This window comes from Saccopteryx bilineata, chromosome 3, assembly GCF_036850765.1.
Source record: "Saccopteryx bilineata isolate mSacBil1 chromosome 3, mSacBil1_pri_phased_curated, whole genome shotgun sequence".
NCBI lineage: Eukaryota > Metazoa > Chordata > Mammalia > Chiroptera > Emballonuridae > Saccopteryx > Saccopteryx bilineata.
In genome coordinates, this window is record NC_089492.1 from 52515389 (window position 1) to 52528197 (window position 12809).

At 38.8% G+C, this 12809-nt stretch overlaps 1 protein-coding gene across 1 annotated transcript in view; it reads right to left on the minus strand.

Moving 5' to 3' along the window:
- The window catches only part of TCEA1 (transcription elongation factor A1), a 76316-nt gene that overhangs the window by 43908 nt on the left and 19599 nt on the right, over positions 1-12809 (minus strand). The window contains exon 2 of the mRNA XM_066266128.1: positions 8470-8532. Coding sequence (XP_066122225.1) covers positions 8470-8532 — 63 coding nt within the window. The remainder of the gene's footprint in view (positions 1-8469; positions 8533-12809) is intronic.

Below are 12809 nucleotides of genomic sequence, written 5' to 3' on the forward strand. Positions count from 1 at the left end.
GGGTTGTCCACTCTCTCCACTCTTATTTAATGTGGTACTAGAGGTTCTAGCCAGAGCAATCAGACAAGACAAAGAAATAAAAGGCATCCATATCGGAAAAGAAGAAGTAAAGGTATCACTTTTTGCAGATGATATGATCCTATACATTGAAAACCCCAAAGAATCTATTGATACAAAAAGACTACTAAAAACAATAAGCCAATACAGTAAGGTCACAGGATACAAAATTAACATATAAAAGTCCATAGCCTTTCTATATGCCAAAAATGAAACATTTGAGAACGAACTCAAAAAAATAATCCCCTTCACGATTGCAACTACAACAACAAAAATACCTAGGAATAAACATAACAAAGAATGTAAAAGACTTATATAATGAAAACTACAAACCACTGTTAAGGGAAATTGAAAAAGATACCATGAGATGGAAGAATATTCCTTGTTCTTGGATAAGAAGAATAAATATAATCAAGATGGCCATATTACACAAAGCAATATACAAATTTAATGCAATTCCCATAAAAATTCCAATGACATTTTTTAAAGAAATGAAACAAAAAATCATCAGATTTTTATGGAACTATAAAAAACCCCGAATAGCCAAAGCAATCCTAAAGAAAAAGAACGAAGCTGGGGGCATTACAATACCTGACTTCAAATTATATTATAGAGCCACGACAATCAAAACAGCATGGTATTGGCAGAAAAATAGACACTCAGACCAATGGAACAGAATAGAAAGCACAAAAATAAAACCACATATATATGGTCAAATAATTTTTGATAAAGGGGCCAACAACATACAATGGAGAAAAGAAAGCCTCATAACAAATGGTGCTGGGAAAACTGGAAAGCCACATGCAAAAGAATGAAACTCGACTACAGTTTGTCCCCTTGTACTAAAATTAATTCAAAATGGATCAAAGACCTAAATATAAGACCTGAAACAATAAAGTGCATAGAAGAAGACATAGGTTCTAAACTCATGGACCTTGGTTTTAAAGAGCATTTTATGAATTTGACTCCAAAGGCAAGGGAAGTGAAGGCAAAAATAAATGAATGGGACTACATCAGACTAAGAAGTGTTTGCTCAGCAAGAGAAACTGACAACAAAATAAACAGACAGCTAACTAAACGGGAAATGATATTTTCAAACAACAGCTCAGTTAAGGGCCTAATATCTAAAATATACAAAGAACTCATAAAACTCAATAACAAACAAACAAACAATACAATAAAAAAAATGGGAAAAGGACATGAACAGACACTTCTCCCAGGAAGAAGGCCCTGGCCGGTTGGCTTAGTGGTAGAGTGTCAGCCTGGTGTGCAGGAGTCCCAGGTTCAATCCCGGCCAGGGCACACAGGAGAAGCGCCCATCTGCTTCTCCACCCCTCCCCCTCTCCTTCCTCTCTGTCTCTCTCTTCCCCTCCCGCAGCCAGGGCTCCATTGGAGCAAAGATGGCCCAGGTGCTGAGGATGGCTCTGGTTGCAACAGAGCAACGCCTCAGATGGGCAGAGCATCGCCCCCTGGTGGGCATGCGGGGTGGATCCTGGTCGGACGCATGCGGGAGTCTGTCTGACTGCCTTCCTGTTTCCAACTTCAGAAAAATACAAAAAAAAAAAAAAAAGGAAGAAATACAAATGGCCAAAAGATATATGAAAAGATGCTCATCTTCATTAGTTATTAGAGAAATGCAAATCAAAACTGCAATTAGATACCACCTCACACCTGTTAGATTAGCTATTATTAACAAGACAGGTAATAGCAAATGCTGGAGAGGCTGTGGAGAAAAAGGAAACCTCATTCACTGTTCATGGGAATGTAAAGTAGTACAACCATTATGGAAGAAAGTATGGTGGTTCCTCAAAAAACTGAAAATAGAATTACCTTATGACCCAGCAATCCCTCTACTGGGCATATACCCCCAAAACTCAGAAACACTGATACGTAAAGACACATGCAGCCCCATGTTTATTGCAGCATTGTTCACAGTGGCCAAGACATGGAAACGACCAAAAAGCCCTTCAATAGAAGACTGGATAAAGAAGATGTGGCACATATACACTATGGAATACTACTCAGCCATAAGAAATGATGACATAGGATCGTTTACAGCAAAATGGTGGGATCTTGATAACATTATACGAAGTAAAATAAGTAAATCAGAAAAAAACAAGAACTGCATTATTACATACGTAGGTGGGACATAAAAACGAGACTAAGAGACATTGATAAGAGTGTGGTGGTTACGGGGGGGGGAGGGGGAAGGGGAGGGGCACAAAGAAAACTAGATAGAAGGTGACAGAGGACAATCTGACTTTGGGTGATGGGTATGCAACATAATTGCTTGACAAGATAACCTAGACATGTTTTCTTTGAACATATGTACCCAGATATATTGATGTCACCCTAGTAAAATTAATAAAATAAAAAATTAAAAAAAGTAAAGATAATCCAATGAATGGGAGAAAATATTTGCAAATCCTGTACCTGATAATGGACTCCTACCTAGAAAGTAAAATGAACTACTGCAGCTCCATAATAAAAAGAGAAAATACGCAACTGAAAAAACAGTCAAAGGATCCAAACAGACATTTCTCAAAAGACATGCGAATGGTCAACAAGCACATGAAAAGATGTTCAACATCTTGGCCCTGGCCACTTGGCTCAGTGGTAGAGCATCAGCCTGGCATGCAGGAGTCCCGGGTTCGATTCCCAGCCAAGGCACACAGGAAAAGCGCCCATCTGCTTCTCCACCCCTCCCCCTCTCCTTCCTCTCTCTCTCTTCCCCTTCCGCAGCCAAGGTTCCATTGGAGCAAAGTTGGCCCGGGTGCTGAGGATGGCTCCATGGCCTCTGCCTCAGGCACTAGAATGGCTCTGGTTGCAACAGAGCAATGCCCCAGATGAGCAGAGCATCGCCCCCAGGTAGGCATGCCGGGTGGATCCCAGTCTGGCACATGCGGGAGTCTGTCTGACTGCCTCCCCATTTCCAACTTCAGAAAAATTAAAAAAATAATTAAAAGAAAAAAAGATGTTCACCATCTTTAGTCATAGGGCAAATGGAAGTCAACACCAAAATGGTATTATTTCACGCCCACTAGGAAGGCTATAATCAAAGACAGATAAATAACAAGTGTTGACAAGAATGTGGATAAACTGGAATCCTCATTTACTTGCTATTTGGAATGTAAAATGGTACAGCCACTTAAGGAAACAGTCTGGCAGGTTCTCAAAATATTCAACATAAAGTTACCACAGGATTCAGTATTTTAATGCTTTTAGGTATCTACCTAAGACAGTGGTCGGCAAACTCATTAGTCAACAGAGCCAAACATCAACAGTACAACAATTGAAATTCCTTTTGAGAGCCAAATTTTTTAAACTTAAACTATATAGGTAGGTACATTCCTTATGAAGGTAGTGCTCGCAAGTGGTATTTTGTCGAAGAGCCACACTCAAGGGGCCAAAGAGCCACATGTGGCTCACGAGCCACAGTTTGCCAACCACTGACCTAAGAGAAACAAAAACATGTTCACATACAAACTACTTGTACATGAATGTGCACAGCAGCATGAATTGTAACAGTTACGAAGCAGAAACAGCCTGACCAGGCGATGGCACAGTGGCTAGAGCGTCGGACTGGTATGCAGAGCAGAGGACCCAGGTTCGAGACCTCAAGGTCGCCAGCTTTAGCGCGAGCTCATAAGGTTTGAGCAAAGCTCATCAGCTTGGACCCAAGGCACCTCGCTCGAGCAAGGGGTTACTCAGTCTGCTGAAGGCCCACAGTCAAGGCACATATGAGAAAGCAATCATGAACAACTAAGGGGTCATAACGAAAAACTGATGATTGATGCTTCTCATCTCTCTCCGTTCCTGTCTGTCTGTCCCTGTCTATCCCTCTCTCTATGTAAAAAAAAAAAAAAAAAAGCAGAAACAATCCAAATGCCCATCAACTGACTGGATAAACAAAATGTGGTATGTGATATATCTATACAGTGGAATATTTATTATTCAGTCATAAAAAAGTGAAGTACTTGATACATAATACAACATGGATGAACACTGGAAAGATCATACTAAGAGAAAAAAGGCAGACAGAAAAGATCAAACACTGCATGACTTCATTTACATGAACTCTCCAGTAAAAGCAAAACTAGAAACAAAAAGTAGACTGATCAGTAGCTGCCTTGCATAGGAGGGGAAGCAATTTGGGGAGAAATGAGAAATAACTACTAAAAGGAAAGGGGTTTCTTTTTGAGGTGACGAAAATGTTCTAGAATTGACTATGGTAACTGTAGCTAGCATATATATTTTTTAAGAGGGACAGAGAGAGAGTCAGAGAGAGGGATAGATAGGGACAGACAGGAACAGAGAGAGATGAGAAGCATCAATCATCAGTTTTTCATTGCAACACCTTCGTTGTTCATTGATTGCTTTCTCATATGTGCCTTGACCGTGGGGCTACAGCAGACTGAGTAACCTCTTGCTCAAGCCAGCGACCTTAGGTCCAAACTGGTGAGCTTTGCTCAAACCAGATGAGCCCATGATCAAGCTGGCGACCTCGGGGTCTCGAACCTGGGTCCTCGGCATCCCAGTCCGACACTTTATCCACTGTACCACCGCCTGGTCAGGCTAGTATAATTCTTTGAATGAACTAAAAACTAGTGAATTAAATACTTTAAATTATTGAATTGTATGGTATGTGAATTATCTTAATAGAGCTTTTAACAAAAGAAGATATTCACAGCCACATTTACTATCCATTCACTAAGTGCAATGAGAGTTGAGACTTTGTCTTATTTACCCCTACATACAGCATGTAAAACAACACCTAACACACAGCAAGCATTTATGAATTACTGAATGAATGATTCTATTATAAAAACTTATAAAACTAGCTCAATCTGTTATATAGTATTTGTCTTCTTGTTTACTTCTTTGCCTTCAACTCATACCAATTAGCCTTCCATTCTACCATTCCACTGCAAGTTTCCTGTAATCTAATTGTAAATTCCAGTGGACTCTTTAGTTCTCATTTTATTTAACCAGTCTGTTACATCCTTACACTGTTTTCCATCCTCCTGGAGGTTCTAAACCATCTCTATGATGTTAGCTCCCAAATATTTGCTTTAGTGTCCTTTCTCCTACATGCCAAAGCCTTCAATACATACTGTTTTTAAATCAAATTCTAGAAGTTAAAATTCATTAAAATTAAATAAAATTTAAAATTCAATTATTCAGCCACATTTTCAGTCCTCAGTAGCTCATGCAGTTCGCAGTTAACATATTAGATAACACAGATACAGAACACTTCCCTCACTGCAGGAAGTTATAAACTGCTCTAGAAGATATACTCAACTATCTATCAGACATCTATATCTACCTGTTTCACAGGCATCTCAAAACCCAATGGATCTACCCTGGCTGGATAATTCAGTCAGTTAGTGTCATCCCAAAGTGCAGAAACTGCCGGTTTGATCCCCAGTCAGGGCACAAACAGGAATAGATCAATGTTCCTGTCTGTCTCTCTGTCTTTCTCCCTTCCTCTCTCTCTAAAGTTAATAAATTTAAAAAAAAATTTTTTTTAAACCAATGGATCCAAACTTATCCTTTACTTCATCACCTCCATCTCTATTTCCTTCTCATCCCAATCCCACCACATAAGTTTTCTTGAATGTTTCTATACTGTTAAATGGCACCGTCCACCCAGTCACCACAGCAAAAATTTCAGTTATCCAAAATTCCTTCTTCTCCTTCACCGTCTTCCAGTCAGCTACTAGTCCTTACAGGCTGTTCATCAGTAACAAGTCCCTTTCTCTCCATTTCTAGTGCTACTACCTTAGTTCAAGATCTCATCACTGTTCCCAAGTAACTGCATTAGTCAACAAGTCTTTCCGTTTCCAGTCTCGTTTCCTCCACCAGGCAAAGCTAGTCGTGCATTCCCCCGCACCATGGCTTTTTGGCAGGACTGCTCTCAGGACTGCATATGCTGCCCTGCATGCCAACTGCCTATGAATTCAACCCGGTACAGGGGGTCCTTGGGTTACAACAGTCTTGACATACAACGTTTCGAGTTTATGATGCTGACTCCCATAAAAACTTTAAAAAGTTGAGACGTGAGTGTTTCAGCTTAAGCTGTTAGTGTTGTACTTACGGACTACGTGGACAAACCAGTTTAGCTGCATGCAGCGGACTAATATGCAGTACAGTGTACAGTACAGTATATTTCTCCTTTTCCATTTTCTGTGGCTTAGTTGTGTTTTTATGTTCTAGACTATGATTTTACAACTGTGTTAGGATAGATACGTGACATAGGCTACAGTTTGTTTTGACTTAAATCAAAATTTGGGTCATGTCACTGTTGTAAGAACGAAACTGTGTTTTAATGCTATAACCTGAGGACTCCCTGTATCTATCTGACTTTGCCTTAACTTAATATGCCACACTACTGCCGCATACTATTTTTCTCTGCTGGAATAAGACCATCCCCAGTCCTGTTTGTTTAGGGAAAACCTATTCACATTTTTAAACTCATTTTCCACTATCTCTGACAAACAAATTGTACAGAGACACATATCTGGGCAACCATAGCTTTCTGTTTGTTTACATGTCAGTTTTACTCTGTGAGAGTTTAAGTTGATTAAGGGGAAAAGACCTTATCTTATTCATCATCCCAACACAATTCAAACCCTAATAAAAACTCAAATGTTTGTTACATAAATATATAGACATTCTCAGGAATGACGTAAAAAATAAATCAAAGGTACGTTATAAATGATAGCTCTACCCAACCTCTACACCCTTTATAATGCTATATATTTCTCTTAAATAAATATGTTGTTCTTGATATACTTGTGCCCACATATGCCAGCTAGGAGAAGGCTACTCCTAAATGATAAGGCATTATCTCAAAGGCAAGGTTATTCCCAGAGCTGATGTGCCAGAGAAGTTGCTGATCCTTGAACAAGATAACGAAACTGAGAAGACAAAACTTAGTGAGTTGTTTCCTTTCTCTTTCTGAGGTCTATATTTAGAGGAGTTCCTAACCTTTTTTGCATTCATTGATCCCTTTGGAAATCTAACTAAAGCTTATGGAGCTCTTCTCAGAATGTTTTAAAAATGGTTTAAATAAAATACACTGGATTACAAATAAAACCAATTACATAATATAAAGTTACAAAATATTTTTAAATGTGATATAATATATGTACTCAATTTACATTAGATAAGCTCTAGTATAAGGTTTAATAACTACCATAATAATAAGCAAAAATGTGGCCCTGGCCGGTTGGGTCAGCAGTAGAGCGTCGGCCTAGCGTGCGGAGGACCCGGGTTCGATTCCCAGCCAGGGCACACAGGAGAAGCGTCCATTTGCTTCACCCCTCCCCCGCGTTTTCCTCTCTGTCTCTCTCTTCCCCTCCCGCAGCCAAGGCTCCATTGGAGCAAAGATGGCCCGGGCGCTGGGGATGGCTCTGTGGCCTCTGCCTCAGGCGCTAGAGTGGCTCTGGTCGCAACATGGCGACGCCCCGGAGGGGCAGAGCATCGCCCCCTGGTGGGCAAAGCGTCACCCACGTGCCGGGTGGATCCCGGGCGGGCGCATGCGGGAGTCTGTCTGACTGTCTCTCCCTGTTTCCAGCTTCAGAAAAATGAAAAAAAAAAAATGTATGTCAAGACACCTGCAACAGTGACATGAAGTTAAATACCTGTGGTTCTTTCAGGTAGTCATTATCAGTACTTCTCATATAACTATGTCTTACTGCCTTCATAAGTGAAAGAAATGTTCAATTTCAGTTAGACGTTAGTAAAAATATATGACTCTTTCCTTAACCATCAGGTTCAGACACCTCCGTCAATCCTCCCTAAATTCTAACTTAATGATACAGAAATATCAATGGCACTCATGGATAAGAAATGTATAGTAGAAATAAGCCAGATTCATGTTACTATTTACTTTTCTTTTTAAAATTCTGACTTCTGTTAAAGTCTTGTTTTTATATTTTATTCTTACAGAATATTAAAATACGTAAAACTTTAGTAATGAATCTATGCAACGTCTACTAGACATCTGATTGCATACACAATCGGCAGTGCAAAAAAAGGGAGAAGAGCAGCACCTTGCCATCCTCGCCCCAGGGTATGGAGCTGCATGCAGGCAGAAGCTATAGCAGACAGACCAAGACAGTAAAATCTTGAGAGATCAAATCAAAGCCAAGAGTCCATACCTTCTTGCACAATGAGATTTCATTCCCACTGCCAACCTTAGAGATTAGGGTTTTATTCTTGAAGAAGACAGCAGTTTTCTATATATAATGGTAACTTACTAGATTGATTTGTTACTATCTTAAAAAACCAATTTAATAATGGCTTACACTATCATAAGACGGTACAAAAAAAAACTGGTACTGAAGGTATTTCAGTATTTTATGAAAATTTACCTACTCAAAAATTATGACACATAGCAGTACATACCTGTAATAATTCCAGGGTCATGGGAAGATTCTTAAGTTCCTTCAGCAAATCCAATGCTCCAGCCTATAAAGTAAAGTAATTTCACAGTGAATTTCCCAGATAGTAAACTATCTAGAGATTTAAATTTTATGGTTTCCTATCCACAGTACATTATGGCTCACTTACTCCTATGAGAAAGAGAAATACACATACGCACATTGGTGTATCATACAGAGAGAGGAAAAAAAAGAGACAAGTTTTCCAAATATGGTTTGAAACTCAGTAGAGGATCACAAAATCAATTTACTGAGTTATAACCAGCATTTGTTAAATATTGGTTTGTAAAACTTTATTTTCAATAGTATGTGTCTATATGTGTCCCAAGCAGAAAAGTTAAATATATTTTTTACGTGTGGTGCTATAACACAGCCCAAAGTTCCACGGAGAGCACCTGCCTGATAAAGGAGATGACCCTGAGAAAGGGGGAGTAGAGATGAGAAGTTACTCAGCACCTTCAGCACTTGCTCATAGAGGAGGAGTGGGAATTCTCATCATGTCTCTCTGTATCTCACTGGTCTGTCACAAGAAAACTGCCACCTATTTTGTTCTTTAAAGGTGATAAAAATTCTTAAAGGAAATTCAGAATTAAGATGTTAGGCTTACAGGCCTGTTCACTGCCAGCTCCCATCTACTATAGAATCAGAGGCTACCATGGAGATGATGAAAATAGAACAAAATAAGACTCAAGGAAAAATTACATAAAGCATTGAAAATTAATAGAGGAATGGTATTAGCCAGTATCACTCCAATAAATGCAGTAAAAATTTTAAAAAGGAAAAAAGAGAAATGGAATTAGATGAGAAGCAACGGCACTACTTAAGAGTTTGTGGCCAAATATTCTCATTTAATATATTTAATCTATCATATTTCATCTAATCTAATACATTCACCTAGTAATATTCTATTTTGTCTAATATTTACTTAATGTACTGTATTTGAACATTGGACACATCAATATTCTATATACTGGCCTGACCTATCATGGTGCAGTGGATAAAGTGTGGACCTGAATGTTGAGGACACTGGTTCAAAACCCTGGGCTTACCCGACCAGTGTCAGACTAAGATGCAGAGGACCCAGGTTCAAAACCCAGAGGTCACCAGCTTGAGTAAGGGCTCATTTGGTTTGAGCAAGGCTCACCAGCTTGAACCCAAAGTCACTCAGTCTGCTGTAGCCACCAGTCAAAGCACATATGAGAAAGCAATCAATGAACAACTAAGGTACTACAACAAAAGAATTGATGCTTCTCATCTCTCTCCCTTCCTGTCTGTCTGTCCCTATCTCTGTCACTGTCACACAAAAAACCAACAAAAAAAAAACCCTGAGCTTGCCTGGTCAAGGCACACATGGGAGTTGATGCTTCCTGCTCCTCCCTCCTTTCTCTCTCTCCTCTCTAAAAATGAATAAAATCGAAAAAAGACTTTTTTGATATACTAATAAAGAAAAAACCATTAAACTATGAGAGTATTTTTTAAAATAAATTTTTATTAAGTTTAATGGGGTGACATCAATAAATCAGGGTATATATGTTCAAAGAAAACATGTCCAGGTTATCTTGTCATTCAGTTATGTTGCATACCCATCACCCAAAGTCAGATTGTCCTCCAATCACCTTCTATCTAGTTTTCTTAGTGCCCCTCCCCTCCCCTTCCTCTCCTCCCCACCCAGCCACCACATTCTTGTCCCCATTTCTTAGTCTCATTTTTATGTCCCACCTATGCATGGAATCATGCAGTTCTTGGTTTTTTCTAATTTACTTATTTCAGAGAGTATTTTCTTACCACTTCTTTTTACTTTTGTTCTTTGAAAGAATTCTTTCAGACTTGGAATTTTTATCACATATTACCTTTCATATACATAGAGAAAAACATACAAAAAACAAATTGCCGTAGGTGTTTCTAAAACTACTTTGTTCTTTGTGACTTTTTCTTTGTTTTTATTTATTTACTTATTTTGCTTTTATTAACACATGACTTTTTAAAAACAAGGATCTATGCCAGTGAGGGTAGGAGAAGAGGGGCGAGGAGGGGAGGGGTTAGGAGAGGAGAGAGAATGGGGAAGAAATCCTGTTCTATTGTAATTAGATTTAACAAATTTTTACCCCACAAAAAGTTATACCAAAACTAGCAGTTATGTAGCATTTCATATAAGAATCCGTAAAGAGCCCTGGCCGGTTGGCTCAGTGGTAGAGCATCGGCCTGGCATGCAGGAGTCCCAGGTTCGATTCCCCGCCAGGACACACAGAAGAAGTGCCCATCTGCTTCTCCACCCCTCCCCCTCTCCTTCCTCTCTCTCTCTCCCCCTCCTGCAGCCAAGGCTCCAATGGAGCAAAGTTGGCCTGAGCGCTGAGGATGGCTACATGGCCTCTGCCTCAGGCGCTAGAATGGCCCTGGTTGCAACAGAGCAACGCCCCAGATGGGCAGAGCATCGCCCCCTGGTGGGCATGCCGGGTGGATCCCGGTCGGGCACATGCGGGAGTCTGTCTGACTGTCTCCCCATTTCCAACTTCAGAAAAATAGCAAAAAAAGAATCCATAAAGAAGCTAAAAGCTATTGCTCTCAGCTAGCTCTGTAGTATGGAGCTGGCTGTTTTTATCCCCCACTGCTCTTCAACCACTTGGTTCCTTAAATTTCAAAGAGCACTCCAATTTTCTCCCAAAACAATGACTCCCCATTTTACACATGCTGATGCTGGGTTTGATGCTCTGTCTACGTGAAAATATATCTTAACAGCCATCTGGGTCAATGATAATGTGTAACTCATTTTTTTCAATTATTTTTATTTATTTATTCATATTAGAGAAGAGAGAGAGAGAGAGAGAGAGAGAGAGAAGGGGGGGAGGAGCAGGAAGCATCAACTCCCATATATGCCTTGGCCGGGCAAGCCCAGAGTTTTTAACCAGCAACCTCAGCATTCCAGGTCAATGCTTGATCCAGTGCACCACCACAGGTCAGGTAACTCATTTTGCTTCCTGAAATGTTAAAATATGAAAACTGGGTATCCTATGGATCAATGAGAAACAGTACGTATACACCAGGAAAACACAAGGCCCCAGAGCATGCCCCTTGTTATGCACCTCAAAGGAAGAAACAAGCATGGCATCTCATGGTCTTGTTATATTTCTTAAATATAAAACCAAGTAAAGGCTTCCAGTCACATAATTTTTCCATTTAAAGTCGACAGATAATAGATTTGGCTTAGAGAATAAAAAAGTATTAACTTTCCTTCTAGCAACAAACAGATATTTTAATCTAGCCTAATACTTCATAAATAAAATCCTAAATGCAAAAGAAACTATGATATAGGTTACAAAAGGATTTTAATGATTCACTTCTGATTTTAAAATTCTATAAATTCTTTATATTTAGAAGCAACAAAAAGAGAAACATTATAGTTGTTAAAGAAAGAACAATGTCTTTAAATTGACCATTTATCAAGCAAGCATTTCTATAGGCATAACATTCTTGTGAGCCAATAAGGTCTTCAATCCTGTATCTTCAAATTCCAAAATCAAAAACCCTTGAAAACCAAAAAGTTTCTCAAAGGTTTTCAATAAACTCACTTAACAGCAACATGTAATATCAACAGATATAAAGATACTTATGTTCTATTTATCTTCTTTAAATTGCATTTCCTTATAGAAATGTTAATGTCTGGTTACTGGAAACTGCCCAGATCTCAATTACAATATTTTTTAATAATATATGTACCAAATTAGCTCATAAAATCTGAAAATTTTGGAATTCTCAAATATATCAGACTCTAAAGGTTTAAAGAGATCGTGGACCTATAGCCTATGTTTACAACGGACATTTTTCTTCTACTCATGTCTCCTACCCATGGACTTTCTGATACATTTCTGACGTAGTATAAGAATGATTTTTAAAAAAACATTATTTCCAGGAATCCCTTAAAAAGCAGGATCTTTCTCCATAGGCTTCCATAATGCTCTTTATCACATATAAAGTTGATTCTTCAAATACAGCAACAAAGTGGCATAAGGCTTAAGGTGTTTTCCAAGTAGAAGCAATAGATTTGCATTAATTCCATCACATTCTCCCTTTTTTTACTCAGATCTCTTTTGTAACAATGGGATTAGTGGCACAGGTTATGGCAGAAAGAAAAAGCTAAATAATATTAATGGTATAAAACTATGACCTTTATCATAATTACATTGTGTTCTAACAAAATAGGGTATTTCAATTTAGCTTCTTTAAGAAATAAATGATCAAAATGAAAGAAAAAGACAAAAAACAGATTATTATATATTAATTCAGTGATAATTTGAGTGTTACTATGTA